This window comes from Bubalus bubalis, chromosome 3 (genome assembly GCF_019923935.1).
Source record: "Bubalus bubalis isolate 160015118507 breed Murrah chromosome 3, NDDB_SH_1, whole genome shotgun sequence".
NCBI lineage: Eukaryota > Metazoa > Chordata > Mammalia > Artiodactyla > Bovidae > Bubalus > Bubalus bubalis.
In genome coordinates, this window is record NC_059159.1 from 64,633,416 (window position 1) to 64,659,061 (window position 25,646).

The window sequence follows — 25,646 nt, forward strand, 5'->3', positions numbered from 1 at the left end:
AGGAACATCTTTAGGTATGTTTAGTTTTAGAATTTCATGTTATAGAGATTTTTATATTATATAATGTCTGTGATACTCTTACTGACAATTATGCATAATGGTCAAATTCTAACAACTTTTGCAATAAGCTTTCATTGAGTGAGTGCTCAGTCATGTCAGACTCTTCGTGACCCCATGGACTGTAACCAGCAAGGCTCCTCTGTCCATGGGATTTCCCAGTAAGAATACTGGAGTGGGTTACCATTTCCTACTCCAGGGGATCTTCCCAACCCAGGGATTGAACCTGAGTCTCATGAATTGGTGGGCAGATTCTTTTACTACTGCTCCAGGTGGAAGCTTTCATAACATTTCCTTAAAAAGAGATAAAGTTCACATTATATGCCATTTTAAACTTATTGGCTTATAAATAATTTACTATAAAATGTCAGTTTCAAAGAAGATTTATGGGAAATTATAAAGTGAATACAGAGTTCTTTACAATAAAACCCAGGATAAAATTAACTGTGTGGGTTGAATATTTATCAAAAGGTATGGATGAATTATATTTTGGAGATCTGATGGGTTCAAGGGCACTTTGAAAGCTGTGTAGTTAAATTACTACAGGCATGACATATTTAGTGAAACCCTGTCTGTAAATCTAGCACCAATGATTGTTTCTTCTTGCTGAAATACAGAAATAATTTATCTGAAATCCATGAGTGCTATGAAAACTTTGATTTCTTCATAAAGATTCTTTTATAAGTTGGGCCAGTCTCTGAAAGGCCTAAAATAGAACAGAGAGAAGAATTAAGAAAATTAGATGCCATTTAGGAAAAGTCTGTCATAAGTTAAAAAATTTAAACAAAGAGATCAGACCATGTAAGGTCAGGCTTAAACCTCAGCTCTATCTGAGTCAGACGCCATCATGTCCACTAATATATGAAGATGGAAGCATATCAGAGTCCCAGGAATTTTTTAAAATTCTTATTCCCTCAAGATCATCTCACTTGCATATGCCTTCTGTATAGTTTCAATTGTCCAACTCTATTCACATACAACTTACGAAAAGTATATTTAATGATGTGAGAAAGCAAGTAAATCAAGAACACACCCAGAGGCACCCCATCTCCAAGGATAAGTATACACTCTTCTCACAGTTACTGGATCTCAGCGTATGGCTCTTCTGTGAGTTCCCGACACATCAGTCAGTGCCTAGGAACTTGCTTTCTGTTATCTTGATTGAAGATGGACTTTGTGATTAATCAATTAATTAACTCTAATCATTAATATTATTTTATTTGATCTTTGCTGAATTTTTCCTTCAGAGATAGAGAGTGATGACTTAATGAATTTATACTTTTGGCTCATGTTAATTCCATGAAGGAGTGAAAGAGTTTCTCTTTGCAACATGTTGATAATCTGCAAACAATGTTGAGTAAGTCTGAAAACTTCATGAAGACAATAAAAATTCAACTGCAACTTGCTCTCATCATTTTTCTAAAGAAGTCTGGTAATTTCTTTGAATGATAACTTATGACTTTCCAATTATTCTCGCTTTTCAGAAAACAAGGAAGACAACAAATAATGCTGTAACTCACAAAATGAACACAAAAAATAACTTGACATCTAGTGTTTCTCTAAAGAGAATATGGTACTCACCAAGTCCATCTGTTCTGGAGAAGCTGAAGAGAAGGATGCTCTGAAGTAGGGGCAAGGAGCTGAACTATCAATGTAGAAACCACATCCCGGAAGCATGAATATCTGAGAGAGTTTATGGAAAATGGGTGATATTCCATTAAAGGGACAATAAAAACAGAAGAAAATCTAACCTGAGTAGGGGAAGACTTTTTAAGTTTAAAAGCAATTGAAGAAATCACAAGAGAAAAATCAATTTATATAAAAATTCTGCATGTCTTACAATAAACAAAACTAAAAGCATAGAAACTGGGAAAGTGTATAAATATTTAATGTAACTAGAAAAGTGAAATAAATCCAAACCGCTTTTTAAGGTATCAAATTTGGAGGTGACCTTTAAGCTGGGACTTGAGAGATAAGTAGGTGTTGGTCAAGCAAAAGTAAGGGAAGAGCCCTTCAAGGAGAAGATATAGAGTGTGGAGGCCCCGAGTGGAAAGAAAAATGATCACTCAAAGAGGTGGTAACACTTCATACATAGAGTGATGGAATAAAAATGTCAAGTACTTGTGTCCAAATGGTGGGACAGCTGCTCTACCTGGTGACCTCTGTGGCTGGCAGCTCGCTGCCCTAAAGCGCATGTCCGCTGCTTCCCGGCCATGAGAACACTGTTGCCAGCCTCTTCTAGATGCCTGTGGCTGAGTGCTTGAATCCCAGCCAGGAGAGGGGACGCCTTGGTACTCCTTCTCAGCCTGGCCCCTGAACGTCTCCTGTGTGACCCACCATGCCCTCTGCAGTGTGCAGTCATCATGGATCTGTGTGTTGAAAAATGCAGAGCAAGAAGGTGGCATGAACCCAGGTCTCTGACTCATGGAAGGAGCAGAGGAGCCTGCAGACCATGTCTTTGAAAATTGTTCCCGAGTCAGAAATAAAATCCTTGAGATGGTTGTCTAGTACAATCATGACATTCAAAGTTTTAAGTAATTGCTTATTGTTACATGGTGTAAATGTGGGACCTCTGTGCTGAAGTTAGATGAGGTGGGAATGAAATGATCTGGGGCATTCTGGGGAGAAGGTTTCAAGGCAGAAGATGAGTTTTGTGTCTTGATTAACGTGCTAACTCGCTTCAGTTGTGTCTGACTCTGTGTGACACTATGGACAGTAGCCCTCCAGGCTCCTCTGTCCGTGGGATTCTCCAGGCAAGAATACTGGAGTGGATCGTCATGCCCCCCTCCAAGGGATCTTCCCGACCCAGGGATCACACCCGTGTCTTCTGCAGGTTCTTTATCACTAGTGCCTCCTGGGAAGCATCTAGAATGAAAACCATAATTTCTCTCAATATTGTGGGACTCTTTTGGAAGGTGCCAGAAGCAAATTTCTGTAGAGAAGGAGGAAGTGGTAGTAATTTCCTTCCAATATGGTCAAAATCTGGACTAAAAGAGTGGTAGTAAAGTTGGTGATTATTTAGAAAAGTTAAAGGTACATGCAACAGGGAATAGGAAATAAATGAAGGGGACTGAAAAAACTATAATAAAACATGAAGTCTGTTTCCTTAGCTCCTAGCTCAGGGATACACACAAATAGCCATTCATCAAATGTTCCAGATGATTATGGCATTGATAAGAAAGCAAACAAAATGTTATAAAATTGACTTATTATACTAAAATGCACTTCTTTGAGTCAGGTAAGTATTTATTAAGCATTTACTATGTGCTGTCATTAGAAATAAAAAATTCATAAAGCATGAGTCCTGTGCTCAAGTACAACAGTTAGAGAAGGTGAGTGACTTTCCCAGGGGAGTGGATTTGGCCTCAGGTCCAGTCAGCCAGTTCCCAGTTCTGGCCTCTAGACTGCCTCATCTCTTATGCTCTAGCATGGGAGTTGGCCAATATCAACAGTCTGTTCTTTTGTACTCATTGCTTCAAGAAAAAAGGTATACTAGAAACAGATCTGGGTGTTTAGAAAAGAGAGACAAAAACCATAAAGGAATTAATTAATAGAGAAAGGATAATTTATTTGGTAAATTGGGAAGTCAGACAAAAATGTTTAGATTTCCCAGTGTAATCAATGTCTCTGAATGAGAGGGGATGTATATCTAAGTATACTTATGATTTAAGTTTAAAAGGAAAGAAAAACCCAGAAAAAACCCCTGCAGGATAATTTTAAGTAAAAAAGCAGGATGTAAGCTTTTCTGTGTAATTTTAATCATTTAAAACAATTGCATAGCCATATTAAAAAATTGATTAAAAATGCACATCATCCACAAGTGGATGAGAAGATGCTCAACATCACTAATCATCAGAGAAATGCAAAGTAAAACCACAATGAGATATCATCTCACACTTCTCAGAATGGCTATAAACAAAAAGAACACAAATAACAAGTGTTGGCAAGGATGTGGAGAAAAGGGAACACTCATGTACTATTGGTGGAAAAGTAAATTGGTGCAGCCACTGTGGAAAACAATATTGAGGTTCCTCAAAAAATTAAAAATAGAGCTACCAAATGATGCAGCAATTCCAATCCAATCATATATCTGGAAAAATAGAAAACTCTAATTTGAAAAGATACATGCACCTCAATATTATTTACAATACACAAGATAAAGGAACAACTTAAGTGTTCATCAAACATGAATGAATAAAGAAGATGTGCTACACATATACATCGGAACTGAGCCAGAAGAAAACGAAGTCCTGCCATTTGTGACAACATGAATGGACTTGGAGGGTATTATGCCTAGTGAAATAATTCAGAAGAAGAGAAATACCATGTTATCACTTATATGCAGATAATAGAAAGAAACAGACCCATACCTATAGAGAACAAACTCGTGGTTACCATTGGGAAGAGAGAAGCAGGGAGGGGCAAAATAGAAGTAGAGGAATAAGATGTACAAACTACTGTCTATAAAATAAATAAGATACAGGGATATATTATACAGCATAGGGAATATAGCTGATATTTTATAATAACTTTAAATGAAGTCTAACCTTCAAAAATTTTGAATCAGTATGGTGTACACCTAAAACTAATGTAATATTGTAAATCAACTATACTTTAAAAAATAATTTCATAGCGAAAATACTAGGTATATACAAACTCTTCAAGAAAATATATCACAAATGGTAATAAAATCTGGGTGGTAAAACTATGGACTATTTAAAATTTTTTCATTACACTTTAATGAAGTATGATGCTACAGTGAATATGCTTTACTTTCATAGTCAGGAAAAAAAATGTACTTTAAATATTATACTGGCCAATACTTAGCATTTATGATGTTCCAAGCATTAGTTTAAGTGTTTTCTCCATGTTGATGCCTGTCATCATCATAGCAACTCTAAGAGGGAAAGAGTCCTATTATCTGCATTTTCCAGATGAGACTTGGTGAGGGCACCTCACCCAGCACCACATATCAGGGCAGGGCTGGAGCTGGGGTTCACTCCTAAGGACTTTGGCTCCAGAGACTGTGCTCTTAGCCACTAGGCTAACCAGTAGCTGAGCTGAATGACTGTATTTCCCCTAGTTTAGACCAGAAGACTATTTCTGTAACCCCAAATCTATCATCATCTCAGGACTTCTCCTAATGCAGAGGCTCTGGGTTCGATCTCTGGTTGGGGAACTAGACTGCACATGCCACAGTGATGTTTTTATGCTGAAACTAAGTAAATAAGTAAATATTAAAAAAACAGCCCCCCCCAATCTATTATGATCTTAATAATAAGATATTGTAACTGATACACAAAATCATCCTTGAGTTGGTGGGCAGCGATAAACATCTCTTGCTGTTTTTGTTAAGATATTACCTTATAGAAAAAGTATAGCGTCCCCCCCACCCCCTGTTTTACCTCTTTCTTAAAGGCTTTTTCTTCAATCAGTTTTCTTACATCATGAATGCCCTTAATTTTAACCCATAGAAACATTCCTGCAGTAGGAACATGCCATTCTGCCAAACCTACAAAGAGAAGAAGAGAAGAAATATTTCCTAAGGCCATTGTTGATGATGTCAACTATATTGCTTAAATGGCGTACTGCAGTAACTGTAAACTAGTATTTCCAAAAACGTTCCCTTGGAGATAGCATTTTTTTTTTTAAACATAGTTTTCTGAGTCCTGAAAATGAGTGTTACAGTTTTATTTCAAAAAGCAAGGGGAACATTTGAAAGGGAGAGAGGAGACTCATGTATATTTAAGATTTTAGTGGGTCTCAGGGCCATTCATGAACTCCAGTGTCATGCTCGCCTCCCTTCCTTAGAGCTGCCCCTAAGACACTCTTCCAATTTTAGGAGAGGATTCTTCAACTCTTTCTAGAGTCTTCTAGTATTTCAATAAATCCTATCATTTATACAGCTGTTCAGAAGTCCAATGAAGTTCTTTTTTTTTTTTTTAAATCAGAATGTACTAATAATTAAGAAGTATGGGCTTCCCAGGTAGCTCAGTGATAAAGAACCCATCTGCCAATGCAGGAAATGCAAATTCGATTTCTTGGTTTGGGAAGATCCCCTGGAGAAGGAAATAGCAACCCATGCCAGTATTCTGGCCTGGGAAATCGCATGTCCATGGGGTACCAAAGAGTTGAACATGACTTAGCAACTCAGCATGCATGCACAATTAAGAAGTACTTAAAATTCAGGAATTTCAGGTATATTTGTAGGCTTTGTTTCATTGAATATAAGCATAGAGAAACCAAGAAGGAACAAGAGTTACTTTGATTTTAGTCATTACTCTTTAGGGAAAAAACAAAACAAAACAAAACATGGATGAGGATTAAAACCTTTTTTTCAACACAATAGAAATGATGCAATAGTACTCTTATCAAAAAGATAAGACTTCATAGGGAAGCAGATATGATGGAAACAAGGAATTGATACTTTGTATTTACTATTATTCTTGCCAAAGGCATTTTCAGTGGGATAATTAAAGCCATGAAATTCATTTTACTTTCTTCGTCAATAGACAATTAAATCTAAACTATTCTGAAATCAGATTAGTGATAGAAAATATTAGATAAATGAAGTTAATAATTACAAGGCAAATCATCTGTAATGAGAAATCCACCTTAGATTACATTTAGCTTGTACTATAGTACTATTTTGTCTTTACGGAGTCAGGTTAGAAAAGGAATATATTGCTTATGTCACAATTCCTCTTCTATTTGGAGCAAAATTTTGAAAATCTTTCAATACAGATGTTGGCTTTAAGTAGGTTATTGATGGTTGATTGTTAGCCTAATTGATCTTTTTTTCCTAAAACCATAGATCCTTTGCTGAAGTCAGGTATAGACTTCATATATAGAAATATGTAGAGTTGTGTAAGGGTTTGTGCTGTTGTTCAGTCGCTCAGTTGTGTCTGACTCTTTGTGACCCCATAGACTGCAGCAAGCAGGACTTCCTGTCCTTCACTATCTTTTGGAATTTGCTCAGACTCGTGTCCATTGAGTAGATGATGCTATTCAACCATCTCATCCTCTGACTTCCTTTTCCTCCTGCCTTCAATCTTTCCCAGCATCAGGGCCTTTTCCACTGAGTCAGTTCTTCGCATCAGGTGGCCAAAGTATTGGAGCTTCAGCTTCAGCATCAGTCCTTCCAATGAATATTCAGGACTGATTTCCTTTAGGATGGACTGGTTGGATCTTCTTCCAGTCCAAGGGACTCTCAAGAGTCTTCTCCAACACCACAGTTTAAAAGTGTCAATTCTTCAGTGCTCAGATTGCTTTATGGTCCATCACATCCATACATGACTACTGGAAAAACCATTCAGTTCAGTCAATCAGTCGTGTTCGACTCTTTGCAACCCCATGAATCCCAGCATGCCAGGCCTCCCTGTCTATCACCAACTCCTGGAGTTTATCCAAACTCATGTCCATCGAGTCGGTGATTCCATCCAGTCATCTCATCCTCTGTTGTCCCCTTCTGCTCCTGCTCCCAATCCCTCCCAGCATCAGGCTCTTTTCCAATGAGTCAACTCTGTGTGTGAGGTGGCCAAAGTATTGGAGTTTCAGCTTCAGCATCAGTCCTTCCAATGAATATTCAGGACTGACTGATCTCCTTTAGGATGGACTAGTTGGATCTCCTTGCAATCCAAGGGACTCTCAAGAGTCTTCTCCAACACCATAGTTCAAAAGCATCAATTCTTTGGCGCTCAGCTTTCTTTACAGTCCAACTCTCACATCCATACACGACCACTGAAAAAACCATAGCCTTGACTAGACGGACCTTTGTTGGCAAAGTAATGTCTCTGCTTTTGAATATGCGGTCTAGGTTGGTCATAACTTTCCTTCCAAGGAGTAGGCATCTTTTAATTTCATGGCTGCAGTCACCATCTGCAGTGATTTGGGAGCCCCCCAAAATAAAGTCTGACACTGTATCCACTGTTTCCCCATCTATTTGCCATGAAGTTATGGGACCAGATGCCATGGTCTTAGTTTTCTGTATGTTGAGCTTTAAGCCAACCTTTTCACTCTCTACTTTCACTTTCATCAAGAGGCTTTTGAGTTCCTCTTCACTTTCTGCCATAAGGGTGGTGTCATATGCATATCTGAGGTTATTTATATTTCTCCCAGCAATCTGGATTCCGGCTTGTGCTTCTTCCAGCCCAGCGTTTCTCATGATGTACTCTGTATAGAAGCTAAAAGAGCAGGGTGACAATATACAGCCTTGACGTACTCCTTTTCCTATTTGGAACCAGTCTGTTGTTCCATGTCCAGTTCTAACTGTTGCTTCCTGACCTGCATATAGGTTTCTCAAGAGGCAGGTCAGGTGGTCTAGTAGTCCCATGTCTTTCAGAATTTTCCACAGTTTATTGTGATCCACGGTCAAAGGCTTTGGCATAGTCAATAAAGCAGAAATAGATGTTTTTCTGGAACTCTCTTGCTTTTTTGATGATCCAGCGGATCTTGGTAATCTGATCTGTGGTTCCTCTGCCTTTTCTAAAACCAGCTTGAACATCTGGAAGTTCTTGGTTCACGTACTGTTGAAGCCTAGCTTGAAGGATTTTGAGCATTACCTTGTTATCATGTGAAATGAGCAAAATTGTGTGGTAGTTTGAACATCCTGTGGCATTGCCTTTCTTTGGAATTGGAATGAAAACTGACCTTTTCCAGTCCTGGGGCCACTGCTGAGTTTTCCAAATTTGTGGCATATTGAGTGCAGCACTTTAACAGCATCATCTTTTAGGATTTGAAATAGCTTGGGTGGAATTCCATCACCACCACTAGCTTTGTTCATAGTGATTCTTCTTAAGGTCCACCTGACTTCACACTGCAGGATGTCTGGCTCTAGGTTAGTGACCACACCATAGTGGTTATCCAGGTCATTAAGACCTTTTTTGTAAAGTTCTTCTGTGTATTCATACCACCTCTTTTCAATTCTTCTGCTTCTGTTAGGTTCTTACCATTTCTGTCCTTTATTGTGCCCATCTTTGCATGAAATGCTCCTTTGGTATTTCTAATTTTCTTGACGAGATTTCTAGTCTTTGCCATTCTATTGTTTTCCTTTATTTCTTTGTGCTAATATTACTAAGATTATTTATAGAGTAATATTTTCTTGTCAAGAATACTCCTGGACCCTGTTTCCTTCCCCAGGATTATTAACAATACTCTGTGGTATCACTCACTCATTTAAGGACTGCTGCTCATCCCAGGATAGGATGTGTGTTCCACTTACCACTTAACCACTTGTCTGCTGCTGCCATTAATGCATCCCTCTGCTTCCTGTAGAAATCAATAACCCTAGAGGAAGAAAACAATGAAAAATATGTGTTTGCTATACTGATTGCAGAAATCAAAAGGCTCTGAGGGTCCAGTCTATAAGAATCTATTTTATATCTTGATGAAGATGTTGAATTCTTGATGAGGGAATAGACCATATTTCTTTGACCTGTCCAGTTGTAAACTTTCTAATTTGTGGTTTTTCCATTATTTTGGAATAATTAGAAAATGAAAATTAATAGGGTGAAGTCCATTTCTATGTAAAGTATGAAACCTCAAGTACATTACCTGTCTACGTGACCCAGGAAGCCCTCTTCTCCCCATTGGTATAGAAGCTGTGATACCAGGAGCTAAAAAGCATGAGACAGTAACAAGGTTCACACTCTAAATGTGTTTTTTTGCCCAAAATGAAAGCAGATCACTCTTGACTATGTGCAAACCATCCTAAAAAAGATGCACCAAGCTGCACCAAGCTTTTTAGAGTCAAGCTTTTTATAACAATGCTGATTAACAACAGTGACAACAATAATATTATTGCACAATAATATTAAAAATAACAAATGTTTATCAGGTTCTCACTATGTGTCAGAAACTGCTGTACCATGTGAATATATTAATATTTCAGATTAGTTGGTCTTTGTAATACCCTTATTAGTCAGGTCATTGTCTCCACTCTACTGAGGAAGAGACTGAAGCATGAGGTGAGCTTTCCTGAGGTCACAGCTCATCACAGAGCCTGGACTCAAGTCAGACTGTCCAGTCCCAGATCTGCCCAATAAATGCTACCCTGGATGGCCTCTCTAAGTATAAAACACATACAGTTGATACATAAAGTTATATAATATTTCCAGAGATTTTTTTATCCAGAAGAGATGTTCTAAATGTTGTAAATGGATAGTAAAATTTGATTGATAACAGATACAGAAAATATGGAAAAAGTCCCCAAGGTGATAAAACATGTGGGCATCTGCACTTTGTGGAATATATAATATCAAACAAATGTCCATTTTACATAAACTACCCTTTTGGCTTTAATAGGTAGCAGTTCTGTCCTTAAGGTTTGATTTTCAAGGTTGCCTTGGGGATGGGTCCAATCATTTCTCAAAGCTTGTGAAGAGATGTATACAATCTCCAAAAAGAATTTTACTGTCTTTAAATTAAAATGCATTCCAGCTAGTGTCTATAGGGAGGTTAGCGCATGGGCAGTGAAGGCAGACGCCTGGCCACTAGCAGGTTTGGAACCCTTGCTCTTAGACACCAGGACAATGGAGTGAACTGTGTGTTACTTCACCAAACCCCTTCCATCCTGTTGAGTCTAACACTGTTTTTATGGGGGTCCTGGGCTAGATGCCAGGACACAAGATGAATAAGATCTCTGACTCTCAAGGGGCTTGGTCTACACTTGAAACAGCATCAGGTTCATTCAAATCTCTTTTGCCTTTTAAAGCAAATATGTGCTGTCTAGCTAGTCCATGTGGAGCTAGAGATGCAGTCAGTGATATATCTCTTAGTGACACCTTACTCTATTTGCCAACACCTATTTCTTTTATGATCTGATTCAAAAAATTGATATTTCATAAACGGTCATTACCTGAGCAAAAGTGCTGGGGTGCATTGTTGAAACTTGTATGTGTAAAACAATTCTCTCAATCAAGGGCTTTGGACCAGTTATAAACCCTATTCTCAACCTGCTCAAAATGAAAAGGCACATTACCAATCATGCATTATCAATTAATACCATGTTACTGATTTCATGACAGTTAACACCTTCTAGTAAAACTTCTTCTTATTTAAACTTAATTGTACACTTAAAATAGAATGAATATCAGACAAGGTATTTTTAAATTCTTCTGTACACGACCCAAACCTGACCAGTTCCCTTACAGGTATAGCTTAAAGGTCAAGGATCTTTGACCAGTGGGGATGGATCGGGAGAAAATCTGTTAGTAATAGTAATAATCTAACAGATGTGTTAAGGTGAGTGTGTACAAGCATCTTAAGTGAGAAGAAGTGTCTGCACTAAAGATGCTGAGGGGCAGCCCTGTCAACCTTTATCTGCAGCCTGAAGGCAGAGCCAGGGCCTTACCCCGAGGACAGGACTTTGGAAAAAGAGTCAGCTCGGATGACACGCCCATCCACGTCCATGGAGAGAAATGTCGGTGCCCAGGGCTTGAAATGGAAGATACATACAATATTTATATCTGTTAGAGCCTGTATCCCTACTTTGTGCAGTGGGGAAACTTCACCTAGGACCTCCTTGTCCCAAGGCTTGAGATCCAGGATGAACAGTTTTCTAGGAAGGATTCCAGGAAAACTAGTTTGGAAAAGACCACATCGAAGAGAGTCATCAGCATGCAGGGCTGTTTAGAAAGGGAATGCAGACCCTTAGAACAACCAGAAACCCTGAAAAAGTATAAATGAAGATGAGCCATGTAGTCAGCGTGCAATGCTGAACCTTCCACGTTTATTTCAAAGTAAATGCCCACAGGGAAGGGGGCCATGGTCATGTTTAGGGTGGGTGGCAGGCAAATATGATAGTCAGGCAAATAGATAAAAAGCCAAGAGTTGTGTTTCTTCTCAGTAGATTTGTAGTGGGGACTGAATCCGTGTGTCTGTTCTCTGCAGCCCTGAGAGCAATTCTAGTGTTAGATTTTGAGGAACCGGGCGCTGGAGTCTGGGCCATTACTGTTGTCTCCTAGGGAACAGTGTCGGGGACAGTGGTGCACGTGGACACTGGGGAAGGATCTGCTGCTGCTGCTAAGTCGCTTCAGTCGTGTCCAACTCTGTGCGACCCCATAGACGGCAGCCCACCAGGCTCCCCCGTCCCTGGAATTCTCCAGGCAAGAACATTGGAGTGGGTTGCCATTTCCTTCTCCAATGCATGAAAGTCATGTTGATGTGTGGCAGAACCAATACAATATTGTAAAGTAAAAAAAAAAAGTGTAGAGCAGGCTATATAATATGCAATGTTTTGTGGAAAAAAGAAAAGGAAATAAAAATACATATTCATGTTTGCTACTAGATGCATAAAGAAACTCCAAAAGAATTAAAAGAAATTAATGAAAATGATTACCTGTTGGAGTAGTGATGGGAACTGGGGTGAGTGAGTGTGACATTTTTCACTGTATATTTTTATATATGATTTGCTTCTTGTACCATATGAATGTATTGTCATGAAAACTGAATAAAATATAAAATTTAAATGAAAAAAAAAAAAAAAAAAAAGGAAAGTGAAGTCGCTCAGTCGTATCCGACTCTTTGCGACCCCATGGACTGCAGCCCGCCAGGCTTCTCCATCCATGGGATTTTCCAACTGGAGTGGGGTGCCATCGCCTTCAGTCCTTTATCATGCAGGTGCGTCCCCGTCCCTACACGACAGGGATGGTAGGCAGGGAGCATGATGCTAGGAGCGCCCTCCTCTGCTCACAGCACATCACTGACTGAGCACAGCCCTCCGCCTTCTCTCGGAACACAGCTCCCAAATCCTCCAGCCCATCAGCCTCCCCTGAGAGACTGAGGCTGACACCCCAGGAGACACCCACTCCACATCCCTGGTACCATGTCTATGGAACTACAACCAGGATGTGGAGTCAAGACGACCCTCACCTTGACTCACATGTTCCTTCATGGGCCTGACACAGAGAGCCAGCCACTATTCTAACAGTAGGGAAATTCTGGAATAAGCAGTTAACACCACAGAAGAAAATATTCAGCAGCCAGGCTAATAGTCAATCAGGTGCATTTAACAACACCTCATCTTCTAACTGTGGGCTGAGTTGACCCCATCACTTACCTTGTTGAACTGCATAAAATAGTAAGGATCATCTTCTATGATGAGAAAATCATATTTTCTTGCGAGCTAAAACACATTAAATAAAGTAAGAGTAAAGTTAAAGTTAAGAGCTGTGTAAGATGAAAATCACTTGAAATCATTCATAGTTCTTTGTACTCATTCAATCACTCATTCATTCATCCCAGCAGCTGCTGAGTGCCCACTGTCCTAGGAGGAGGAACCAGCCCTAAACGTTCTGTCCTCACAGAACTTTCATTCTGGTGGTAAAGACAGAACCTGAGCTCCTAGATAGTGACCAGAGAAGAATTAGGTGGGAGGTTCTGAGGGCCCGGCAGATGGTTGAGGAGGCTGATGTTTGAGAGAGCGAGACAGAGAAGCTGCAGGAGAGCTCAGGCTGCCCGGAAGGATCAGTTGTGCAGATGCTGGGGGAGATGTTTAGATGGAGAGCAGGGAGCAATGGCCCTGGAGTCAGAAAATACTTGGCATGTTTTAGGGACAGAAGTTTCTAGAAGGCATGGCTGTTTAAGGGACAGAGGGAAGGATGTGAGAGCCCCCAGTTTGGAAGCAGAAGCCCAGGTCTCATCAGTGTGTGGAAGTGAAGGACTTTTATCTTTATTTTCCGTGTGTGGTTGGGAAGCGGCTGGAGGAGGGGCTGTCGGTCCACACTTGAGTAGGAAAGGTTTCAGTGACTGGTGGTGGGGCCGGCGCTGGGGGATGGGGTGTGTGTGTGTGGAGGAGCTTCACGAAGGAGTCCCAGGGTCAGGGTGGGAGGGTGGCTGAGGAGATGGTGGGTTTGGGTAATGTGGGTGGTGGGGGCCACGGGATGGATTGGAGGTGGGAGATGAGGGGCAGATAGAAAAAAGGGAGTAAGAGGTGAATGTAACATCACACCAAGAAAACCATCTCTTTCAATGAAAATATCAATTAAAGGGAAAGGAATATATCATAGTCAACCAGATTGTAGTAATTTCTTGTGTTTAAATTTGTGGCGACCCTGGCATAGATGGCTTCTTTTTATTAAAAATCATCTTCCTTGAGAGGAAGAGGCTAACCAGAGAAGGAATTTGGGAGCACTCTTCTAAAGAGTCAGAAGGAATCAAGAACACAAGTACGTAACACCTCCTTTGAAAATACCTCATAGATTTCCCTTTTGCGCTCAGCTGTTAATGAGTTCCCAGCAGGGTTGTTGCCATTTGGGACAGTGTAAATAAATTTGGGGCTGTTTTTCTCGGGGTTCTTTGAATCTTCTGGTTTCCATTTGGAAAGTATTTCTCTGAGGGAGTCTGGAATAATCCCGTGCTCATCACTGGAAACATTAATCATGTTGCAGCCCAGGGGTTGCAGCTGTCAAGTACACAGAGAAAACCAAGTCTGAGATTGAGACATGACTATAAAATATCAGTGCCAAGGGTTCTTACACTAAGGAGAATGTTACCATTTACACCCTTAAACGCAAACCTGCCCTCAGCTCTATGCCCACACTGCATCATCTTCACAATTATGATTAGAACTGGTTCATAAAATAGGTGTTTATTAGGGAATGATTTTGAGAAAGGAAATCAATCTTAGAAAGCACCTGTGATGCTAATACATAAAAAGTTATAAGCAGAGGTGATACTCAAAATATTGGACAAGTGGTGTAGCATGGGAGCAACAGACAAAGAGCAGGGTGGAATGGGGTCCTGGAGACCCCCGGCCATGCCAGCATTAGCTCTGCACTGTATGGAGTTCAGGGTGGTCTCAGGAGAGGGGTTGGGGGGCCATGGTGGTGCTGGGGCACCGAGGAGCATCCAGGCCTTGGCTCCTCAAGGAGTGTGCAAGTATTTCTATAGTGTCCTGATTGCAGAGGCTGATGTTGATAGCAGTGGCCTTGTTCATGAACACAGTTTTACAGAAGTCTTGCACACGGATCTTCAGCCTGTTCCCTCAGAGCCTGGCCCAGATCTCTGGGCATGTGACAATGCGGTGCATCCAGCTATTTACATAGATGCAAGTTTTATATGTATAGTTGAGGAAAGTAATTAATAATTAGTCTCCAATCATGAAGAAAAGGCAATTATTTTATTTTAGTTTTTAAAGTTGTGGTAAAATGTGTATTACTAAAAACTGTGCCATTCTAATGTGTGTGATTCAGTGGCAATAACTGTTCACAATGTGTGTGTCTCGTGACACTATCAAGCCCAGAATCATTTCATCACTCCACACAGAAACCCTGTACCCAGTAAGCAACCACTCCCCGTTTCCCCCTCCCCAGTCCTTGGTCACCTCCAATCAACTTCTGGTCTCTATGAATTTGCTTGTTTTATATATTTTGTATAAGGGGAAATCATATAATATTTGTTCCTTTGTGTCTGGCTGCTTTCTCTGAGCGCCTGCAGTGATGGGCCTGCTTTATTCCTCAGAGAGTGGGTAAGACTGAGGGTTAGAAAGTTGTTACGTGGAGTTGAAATTGCTTCCCTGTAGTTTCCACATTTTGGTTCCAGTTCTGTCAACCTAAGGACACACACAGAGAAATCTAACTCCTCTGTGACACGGCTAACTTTCATGTAGTTGAGGACAATCCTCATGTCCCTGTGGATCTCCTCTTTCTGCGGGAAAGAGCATGGTTCCTAAAAGCATTCGACGTATGGTCTCATTTCTAATTCTTTGTGACTGTGGTTGCTTCTCTGACTGTGTTCACATCAACCCCAGAGTACTGTGCCCCAGACAGTGCGGAGTTCTGAGCAGGGCCCAGCAGAGCAGGTGATCTGCCTCCTTATTCCGGCTCTAGAGTCTTATAATAAACACTAGATATGTAAGTCCTAGTCATACTGATAGGTTTAGTTATATTACATTGACATATGATTTGTCTTAGACATGTGGTAATATAGACAGTAATGAAAAATGTCTTTGTAAATTAAGAGGCATTTCAAGTGAAATATTAAGAACACTGGACAGGATTTTGCACAACTGAATTTTAGCACCTCCACACTTAGATTTTGTAAAATGTAATGTATATATCAGAAGGTATGGTTAGCATATTTTGCTTCTATTAAAACTTCTCCTCTTCACAAAGATGCTATTGTATTTTTCAGTGGGCAGATAATTCTAAAGGTGCAGTGCTTTCTCCTTATTTACTATAAAAAAGAGTTGCCTTTTGTAAGAATGTGTACTCACAGCATGAATTGTTCCTGAATAAATAGGTTCATTTACAAGGATATTATCTCCAGGATTAACGATCATTTCAAACACCTAACAAGAGAGGCACAGGTTAGCTTGGAGAGTATGGTTTCCAGTCGTAGAACCCCCCACAACTTTTTTTCAGCTCACTAGGGTTCCAGAGCAGGAGTTGGCAAGTGTCCCATAAACGCCAGATGGGGCGCGTCCTGTGGGCCCGGTGTCTGTGTTGCCACCACTCATCTCCGCCTCTGTGGTGAGAACGCAGCCACAGACAGCATGCAGGCTGAGTTCCACTGAAGCTCTACTTGCAGGACCAGACATGGGACAATTCTTTTTGGCTCTCAAGCCATAGTTTGCCAACCTCTCTTCTACACTGAAAAATAACAGAGCTGATTTGGATCCTAAACACATTTATGCCTACTTTGAAAAAAGTTTGTCTCTGTTATAAGCCAGGCCTGTGTAATGTATGGAGAGAAAGTGAAGATTATATGGGATGGTTTTACCCTCATGAAGGTGCTAGAGCACTGAGCTAGACACTACTCAGATAAATATGCATGTAAAATCAGTGATAAGCACTGCTGTGTAGATGCCAGTGTTCTAGTGCTCGTTGTAGGAGGACTTGGGCACTCGGCAGACTTGGGGTACTCAGGGAAGGCTTCTTTGAGGAAGTGAAGAGCTGGGGAAGAGGTGAGGATGGGTACACATCTGAGAAACTGAAAGAATGCTGTGGCTTGAGGTGGAGTGTGAAGAGGAGAGTGGAGGGAGGTCAGAAGGAAGTGGGCAGAGAGCATCCCATGGAGGCCTTTGGACAAGTGAGCCAGGGAGAATTTTAAGTAGAGGGCGGGACCCAGGAGTCATGAGATCAGACAGGCATTTGAGAAGGTCATTCTGGCTGCAAGATCAAAGTATCATATCAGAGAGGAGTGAGAATACAGGTGGAGTCTGGGAAGATTTTAGGCTCATTTGGGAGGTTTTTGCTGCAGTCCCAGGGAAAGGCAACGGTGGTCTGGATGGGGTGGTGGTGGTGGAGCTGAAGAGAGCTGAGGGGCATTGAGGAAACCAGAAGCAAGGGACATAAGTGTGGGCTGAGGGGAAGTGGATAAGGAGGGGTAAGGAGGGGCCTCTAGATTCCTGGCTGTACAGTAAGGAGGTGATGGGAGGGGTGTCATTCACTGGAAAACACCCCCAATGTTGTCTGTTTCTGAGGGAGAAGCAGCTGAGTGTGTTTTGGTGTGAGGTGCCCCTGAAACAGCCTGTGGTTAGGTCATTGGGGGCGGTGGACACGTGGATGTGGAGGGCGCCTGGCGATGGAGGCGTGGGCAGGGGCACCTGGCATGATGCCCAGGGGAGGTGTGTATGGGAAGGGAAGAGGTCCGAGGCCCAGTCTTGCATGGCTCCTGTGGACTATGGACACTGCAGGCTGGGCAGGGCAAGGATGGGGGAGTTTCCAGAAAGGACAGTTTCAGCAAGGGCTCAGGAGACGTGGAGGTCAAGGGAGACCAGGCCTGCAAATCAGAGCAGATCTTGAGGACCCTGTGATGCCTCAGGACATCAGCAGGGCCAGACAGAGATTTTCCCTGCCTGAATCAGAGGGGTCCATTTCAACGAATCTTACACAAGGCACAGAACCATCCTTTCCTACCCTGTGATGTTTCATCAGCCCCAGGTCAAACCTCTCCTCGGTATCATTTAACAACCTAGAGCTCTTGACAAGCATCATGGCCAGTATCCATTGAGATAGAAGATCTGACTTTTCTTCCCCAATTTGGCCTATTCCATTTACTATTCCTTATGAGCTTTAGGCATTTTATGACAAACACAGGCCTCCTCTGACAAGTTAGTTGATTTACATTTTACAGGACCTCCTGCTACTGCTGCTGCTAAGTCGCTTCAGTCATGTCCGACTCTGTGTGACCCCAGAGACAGCAGCCCACCAGGCTCCCCCGTCCCTGGGATTCTCCAGGCAAGAACACTGGAGTGGGTTGCTATTTCCTTCTCCAATGAGTGAAAGTGAAAAGTGAAAGGGAAGTTGCTCAGTTGTGTCCGACTCTTAGTGACCCCATGGACTGCAGCCTACCAGGCTCCTCCATCCATGGGATTTTCCAGGCAAGAGTACTGGAGTGGGGTGCCATTGCCTTCTCCAACAGGACCTCCTAGCACCAAGCAAATCCATGTATAATTTATGGATCAGATGAAAACCTCATTACCAACATTTCCTGTGTTGGTAAGGGGACGTGACAAAGTCCAATATCCTAAATGAGAGTGAGTGCTGTTTATTATCTGAGACTTGTGCACCTAAAATAATATTTATTCTGGAGGGAAAAGTGGAAGAAATGTGAAACCATATTCCCAGGAGGCCTCTGTAACTGCGTGGCTGTGAGCCAGTGAGTTACTGATGTTTTTGGCCACGTGCACTGTCTTCCTCTTCGATAGGACTAATGTTGAGATGGACAAAGAAGAAACTTTCCAGAGCATCTTTTGTAGGGGAAAAAAAGGCTCATGGTGTACCTTTCTAGGAACGGTATTTCACTGAAAAGAACTTTTTTCCTACTGGTCTGGGGCATCACAAATATTTCTCTTCAAAAAAAAAAAAAAAAAAACAAAAAAAAAACCCACCTCAAACAGCAACCTATCCTTGTCTTTGTCCTAATTAAGTCATAAAACAGGGAGGAAGTTTTAAAGTGTTATTGCTTCAATACATTATTCTGGAATAATAATTGAATTAAAATTCATTAAAAGTAACCAGATTATAGGTTTCCTCTTATACATAAGAGGAACAAGAAAACTACTCTGGTTTAATATAAACAAGAGTCATACTTTAAGCTAGATGTGCAGACTAATACAGAATCTCCTTACCCAGGACTACTTATTCAAGAAAAAGAAAAGAAAAAGATATATGAAACTGAGAACTATATACGCAGTCTCTTTATCAGGGGAACCCCTAGTGGTGGTTACCTCAGTGGACTTCCTGGAATCCAGGAGAGAGGCAGAGAGAGAGACAGACAAACAGAGAGAGAGAGAGAGAGAGAGAGGATGCTAACGCAGAGGAGAGGTCAGCCACAGACCAGACGTACCCTTAGATCTGGAGAAGCACAGCCAAGAGGGAGACGGGGCACAAGAGGCAGCTGGTACAGATGATGGCAGCAGCAGACACACAAAGGGACGAGGCCTCAGCTCAGGAGGGTGAGGATGCACCCTCGAGGAATTAAACAGTCATACAGACATAACCACGGCCTAACTCAACGTGGCCTGAATCTCTGAGCCACATGAAACTGATCCGTGCTCACTAAGCTGCAGGGAATCTTGTCTGAAGGACTCAGAGCTCTGGGCTCTCTGTTTAAGAGAAATCAGGTTGGTGCATGTCTTCAAGTTCTACTTATGATTCTAGTGAAGACCTGGTGTCCCACAAAACATGCTGCTCTGTGGTTAAGGGAGAGGTGGCTGTATGGGTGCGCATGTTAGATTCTTGCCATGGGTGCCCTTCCCCTCCAGTCTTACCTTACAGAGACCTTCTTGGCTGCCACACGTGACACATATGTCCATCTGTCCTTGGCTGGGTGCATAATGGATGGTGGGCGGATTATGCAATTTTACTTGTAACTGTTTTAGCCAGGATAACAGCTCTGGGATTCTAAAGCATAAATGCATTTAAAAATTGACAGTAGTGAAAATCAGAATGGTAGTAGACAGCAACTAAATGGTGACTTCATACCAGGCACTTTATATAGTCAATTTAAAAATCTTTGAATGCCTTTCACTGATATTATTATCTTTACTTAAAATACAGGGCAATAATCTTACAGAGTAAGAAATTAACATAAATTAATCAGCTGGTTGTTAAATTAGTTGAGACTTGAATCTAAAGCTTTCTTATTCCAAAAGCTATAGTTTTTCTTTTCCGTTAGAGCATTCACTGTTATTGACTTTTTGTTTTCCTTTGGGAGATTTTGTAGGATACCTGAAGTTCAGGTTCACTAAGTTCTTTGCATCATGGAAAGAAAAGCCTCTCTGTTAGCTGCTCAGTCATGTCCTACTCTTTACAACACCATGAACTGTAGCTTGCCAGGCTTCTCTGTCCATGGGATTATGCTTGCAAGAATACTGGAGTGGGTTGTCATTTTTTTCTGTAGGAGATCTTCCCAACCCCAGGATCGAACCTGCATTTCTTATGTCTCCTGCATTGGCAGGTGTGTTCTAGGCATACATTATATACAATTGTTATGTACCTAACATGAATTATTCTTCCATCACAAAGCAATGGACCTATAAAATATAATTAATAGACATTCTGTAAGTTACCCTTCATCAGTGGAAAAAGACCAGCTAAGGAAACCCTTAGAATATTTGTTCCATTTGCCTTTATGAAATTAAATACATCTGAACTGTAGGCAACACATTTCCATAGCTGCCTGGTTAGCATGGAAACATAATCATTAAAACTTTTTCTCAGGACCTAAAATGCCTGCTTCCTGTGTCATCCTCTCCTCCTTTCTCCTATCCTGGTTTCTTTACCTATCTATTTTCACTCTGTATTTTTTCCAGTCTGAGCACAAATCATACCTACTTCCAAAATCTTCTCCCTTTCCTAATCATAAAAGGTTGAGAATCAGTCACTAGGGATCTTAAGGAGTCGGAAACATTGCTGCTCTTAATTACTCTTTGAAAACTCTTCCCCAAACCTTCCTAAATGCTGATATCCAGTTTAAAAAGACACAAGATGCTTTATCAGCTGGCTGTAGAATGTTGCTCATGAAAATGAACCAACTAAGTTAAATTATCTACTGATCAGATTGAGGGCAGGAGGAGAGGGGGCGGCAGAGCATAAGATGGTTGGATAGCATCACGGACTCAGTGGACATGAGTCTAAGCAAACTCTGGGAGACAGTGAAGGACAGGGAAGGCTGGCGAGCTACGGTCCATGGGGTCATAGAGTCGACACAAGTTAGCGGCTGAACTACTGATCGATCAGTACCCAGCACTCTGAGAATACTGCAGTGCTCTCTTCATCATCTGTTCATTAAATTGGATGGGTTTTCCGTTTTCTATAGTGATGACCGCAGTCTTGAAAGGGAACGTGTTGGGGTTTGGTGCCCCAGTTGCCAAGGAGATGACAGATTTCGGTGCCTTGCTCAATATTTCAGCTACAACAAATATGGAAGAGAAGAAGAAACACTCTCAGTGAAGACTCATGAACAGAGATGGTCAGTATGTTGCATTAGAGTAAATAAAACTTTACAGTGTAACGATGTCTAGTGATAGAATGCTAGTCTGAAAGAAACATAAGATGGCTTTGTACAGACCTCACTAGTGGAGGAACCGAGGAATCAACACGTGCCACTGAGAAGGCGGACTGATCACCCAGACAAAGCAGAGGCCACAGTGACAGAAACCCCTCCTCCACTAGGCCCCTCCCTGCCTGCCAGGCTCCCTGCACCCCCTTCTGTCCTGTGTACCCGCCCTCCCCGCTCTGCACGCGCCTGCAGGCTGTTGCTGAACCCTGACTCCTGTGCCAGAAGAGCCCCCTGGACTCTAACCATGACCGTGACCTGGCCTCTCTCTGTTGCTGATTTACTGCCCTTGCGCCTATTCCGGCCCGATTTCTGTGCCAAGTCTGCGTAGAGCCAAGTTCACCCAGGCTGGAGCCGCTTTGCGGGCACCCCCGCCCCCACTTCCAGCCCATGGGAGAGGGGCACAGCTCGGACTCACTCATGACTCGGATGGTAGAAGGCTTTCTGGCCGCGCTCGTGGCGGTGATGAACCGAGCGTAATTCATTCTCCTCCGATTGGAGGTTTTTCTCAGTCCGGCCTAACCCTTGCCTGAGAAAGGCACCTCCTCTGGGTATCGGTTTCTGGCGTGCAGGGCCAGAGTCCCGGCTGCAGGCTGCGCTCGGGCCTGGTTAGGATTCGGCCGGCGGGTGGCAGGCCTGGCAAAGTCCACTCACAGGCTGACGACGCGTGCCCCCCCCCCCCCCCCCCCTCCCTGCGTGACGCGGTCTAGAGCCAATGGCCACCACTCCCAGGCGGTTTCTCGCCCCGAGACCACGCCTCCACCCCCGTAGTGGCTGCGTGCCGCGCCTCGGGTCTGGTCTCCGCCTCCAACCTGTGAGGAGCCCCGGCGATCCGGCGGGAGCAGGTCAACCCCACCCCTGGCCGCGCTTCTAGACAGGTCCTCGCCTCCAGCTCCTTACCCGCCGAGAACACGCCTCCATTCCGGCCCCACCCTGATGGCCCGCCCCTCCAATCCGAGGCCCGGCCACACCCTCTAGCTTGGTCCTGCGTCTTGGGCCAGGCAGTATGGGGACCTGGCGCCCCGCATTAGCAGCTTGAACCGGGACCTGGAGTCGCTGCAGGACAGCGGCCGGTTGGCCGGAAGCAGGATAGTGTGATTCCCTTAGATACTTAATACAAACTTAAACATCTTCCCTTTGTCAGGAGGAACCTGTTTGGTGAAAGGTGTTTGGTGTTCTGGGCCAAGGAGAACATTAGCCTTTGGAGCCATATTCTTGTACAGGTCTGTGCTTCTTATAGTATTGATTACATACAGAATTTTATTTTTTAAAGTATGGAAATAATCCCCACCCACATTCCCAATCAATGGTAACAAAACTAAGGGAGCCAAAACTAAAGAGCTTTCTCTTCATAAGATGCAGGCTCTGAGCTTTCATCAGTTTCTGCTGAATTTTCCATTCGGCTGCAGGAGTGGGACAGGTGAGAGTTTGAGGGTGCTGATTGACTGTGAGGTGGTGATGATTGAGTTCAGGGAGACAGGCAGAGACGTGATGCATCAGAGCAGATACTGAATGCAGGGGACCTGAGGTTGTGCTTGGAAATTCAAGGCAGAGAATGGCCAGTGTGGTGGGAAAGGGTAGGCAAGGGCTAAGCTAGGGACAGCTCACCTGAAGATCAGAAGCTGAAAACGGAAAAAATGATTGATTGCTAGAAAATCAAAGAGACCAGACTTTGAAATTGTCAGGGGCAACCGCAGGAGGAATTCTCCTGAGGGCGTGGAATGAGTGATCAAGGTTCGCAGCTCAGGCTGCCTTTTAAAGGCTTGGCTTAGGACTCTTGGGTACAGAATGAATGATAAGGCCAGGGGTTCTGGACCCAGTCATTCTCTAAACATTTGTTGAGTGCTTCGTCTGTGCTGGAAGCTGTATGTTGTTTAAAGTGATGATGGAGATGAGCCACAGGTCTGGAGGCTGGCAGTACAGGATGAAGACATTGGCAGGCATGGTTCTCTCTGAGACCTGTGACCCAGAATCTGTTCCAGGCCTCTCTCCTAGATGCTGGTGGTGTGTGGTATGGTTGAACGTCCCTTGGCTTGTGGCTGCATCACCGTGATGTGGCCCTGGTCTTCACATGGCGTCTCCCCGTTGTGTGCACGCCCCTGCTGTCAAACTCCTTATAAGGACACCATTCTCATTAGACTGCCTATGGGGTCACACAGAGTCGGACACGACTGAAGCGCCTTGGCAGCAGCAGCAGCAGCACCTTCATCACCTCGTGTTAACTTGGTTACCTCTGTAAGGACTTTGTGTTCAAATAAAGTCACACTCCTAGGTACTAGGGGTTAAGACTCCAAAGTGTCTCTTTTTAAAAATTGAATTATAGTTAATTTGTAATGTGTAGTTTCAAGTGTATAGCAAAGTGATTCAATTAAACATCTATATTCTTTTTCAGATTTTTTCCAGTATTAAAGGATATTGAGTATAGATCCCTGTGCTATACAGTTGGAACTTATCTATTTTATATATAACATACTTATTTTAATCCAAGCTCCTAATTTAACTTCTCCCTCCCTTCTCCTCCCAGTGACTTCGGTAAGCACAAGTTTATGTTCTATGTCTATGAGTCTATTCCTATTTTGTATATAAGTGCATTTGATCTTTTTAAAAAATAAGATTCCTCATATAAGTAGTATCATATAATTGTCTTTCTCTGTCTGACTTCACTGAATATCATAATCTCTGAATCTACCCATGTTGCTGCAAATGGCAGTATTTCATTCTGTTTTATGGCTGAATAATATATACCATATCTTTTTTATCAATTCATCTGCCAACAGACATTTAGGCTTCAATGCCTTGTCTATTGACAGTAGGGCTGGAATGAGCAGTGAGGTGCATGTATCTTTTTGAATTAGAGTTCTCCAGGTATATGCCAAGAAGTGGGATAGCAGGATCACATGGTAGATCTATTTTTAGTTTTTTAAGAAACCTCCAACCTATCCTCTATAGTGGCTGAGGCCATTTACATTCCCACCAGCAGCGCAGGAGGGCTCCTTTTTCTCCACACTGTCTCCAGCATTTATGCTTTGTAGACTTTTTAATAATGACCCCTGTGACGTGATGTTGATGTTTAGTTGCTAAGTCATATCTGACTCTTTTGTGACCTCATGGACTGTAGCCCCCAGGCTCCTCTGCCCATGCAATTTCCCAGGTAAGAATGCTGGAGTAGGTAGCCAATTCCTCCGCCAGGGGATCTTCCTGACCCAAGGATGGAGCCTATGTCTCCTGCTTTGCAGGTAGATTCTTTACCACTGAGTCACTTGGGCAGCCCTTGTGATGTGGTACCTAATTGTAATTTTGATTAGCATTTCACTAATAATTAGTAATGTTGAGCATCTTTTAATGTGCCTGTTGGTAATCTGTATTTCTTCTTTGGAGAAATGTCTATTTAAGTCTTCTCTCCATTTTTTGATTGGATTTTTTTGGTTTGATATTAAGCTATATGAGCTCTTTGAATATTTTGGAAATTCATCTTTTGTTAGGAGCATCTTTTAAAGTATTTTCTCCAGTTCCCTAAGTTATCTTCTCATTTTATTTATGGTTTCCTTTGCTGTGCAAAAGCTTGTAAGTTTAATTAGGTCCTATTTGTTTAGTTTTGTTTTTATTTCCATTTACTCTAGAAGATGGATCCAAAAAGACATTGCTGCCACTTATGTCAATAATGTTCTACTTGTGTTTTCCTCTTGGAGTTTTATTTATTTATTTTTTAAAAAATACATAGAAATGAATTTAATTGGTAAAACACCTGTACACTAAAAATATAAAGTACTATTGGAAGGAAGAAATAAATGCAAGGACAGACTATGTCCATGGATTGAAAGACTCAAAATTTTAAGATGGCAATAGAACAAATTGTTCTTGGAGGCTCAATCCAATCTCTATCAAAATTCCAACTGCCTTTTGCAAAAATAAACAAACTGATTATTGAAACACAAATGCAAGAGACTCCAGATAGTCAAAACAATGTTGGAAATGGAGAACATAACTGGATAAATTAAAACTGTTGGCTTCAAACCTTACTACAAAGCTACAGTAACCAAAACAACATGCTCCTGGTATAAGGATAATTACAGGATCAATGGAAT

General features: G+C 42.1%; 2 protein-coding genes across 6 annotated transcripts in view; one reads left to right on the forward strand and one right to left on the reverse strand.

The window, feature by feature from the left end:
* The window catches only part of LOC123332738, a 136,217-nt gene that overhangs the window by 50,784 nt on the left and 59,787 nt on the right, over nucleotides 1-25,646 (forward strand). The window contains exon 3 of one of the 2 annotated variants that reach the window (XM_045164986.1): nucleotides 1,542-1,771. The exons of the other annotated variant lie outside the window; for it this stretch is intronic. Within the exon in view, the coding sequence (XP_045020921.1) occupies nucleotides 1,542-1,682 (141 nt within the window). The 3' untranslated portion in view covers nucleotides 1,683-1,771. Of the gene's footprint in view, nucleotides 1-1,541; nucleotides 1,772-25,646 lie in introns of those variants that run through there. 2 annotated transcript variants of the gene reach the window in all.
* Nucleotides 425-22,467, reverse strand: LOC102415820 (kynurenine/alpha-aminoadipate aminotransferase, mitochondrial). 4 transcript variants are annotated; one of them, XR_006549722.2, is made up of 14 exons: nucleotides 22,374-22,467; nucleotides 21,246-21,414; nucleotides 19,772-19,904; nucleotides 16,271-16,345; nucleotides 14,249-14,458; nucleotides 13,115-13,180; nucleotides 11,408-11,490; nucleotides 10,913-11,009; nucleotides 9,610-9,671; nucleotides 9,278-9,342; nucleotides 5,463-5,569; nucleotides 2,210-2,426; nucleotides 1,639-1,740; nucleotides 425-763 (listed from the first exon to the last, which is right to left on the reverse strand). XR_006549722.2 is itself a non-coding variant. In XM_006061808.4 (13 exons), exons 1-13 carry the CDS (start codon nucleotides 22,044-22,046, stop codon nucleotides 722-724), a joined length of 1,278 nt encoding a protein of 425 aa, XP_006061870.1. In that variant the 5' UTR covers nucleotides 22,047-22,248; the 3' UTR covers nucleotides 425-721. The 4 variants fall into 4 exon arrangements, 1 of the variants encoding a protein (XP_006061870.1); XR_327830.4 differs by lacking the exon at nucleotides 22,374-22,467 and adding an exon at nucleotides 21,980-22,248; XM_006061808.4 differs by lacking the exons at nucleotides 2,210-2,426; nucleotides 22,374-22,467 and adding an exon at nucleotides 21,980-22,248.

What these genes read in the sequence shown, in the direction of transcription:
- LOC102415820 (XM_006061808.4), bottom strand. Translation starts at nt 22,046, where the DNA reads ATGAATTACGCTCGGTTCATCACCGCCACGAGCGCGGCCAGAAAGCCT. An exon ending in GCCAAGAAGGTCTCTGTAAG is followed by an intron (nt 16,346 to 19,771) that starts GTAAGACTGGAG and finishes CTCTCTTGTTAG; the next exon opens with GTGTTTGAAATGATCGTTAA. An exon ending in TTCCTGGGTCACGTAGACAG is followed by an intron (nt 9,343 to 9,609) that starts GTAATGTACTTG and finishes TTCTTCCTCTAG; the next exon opens with GGTTATTGATTTCTACAGGA.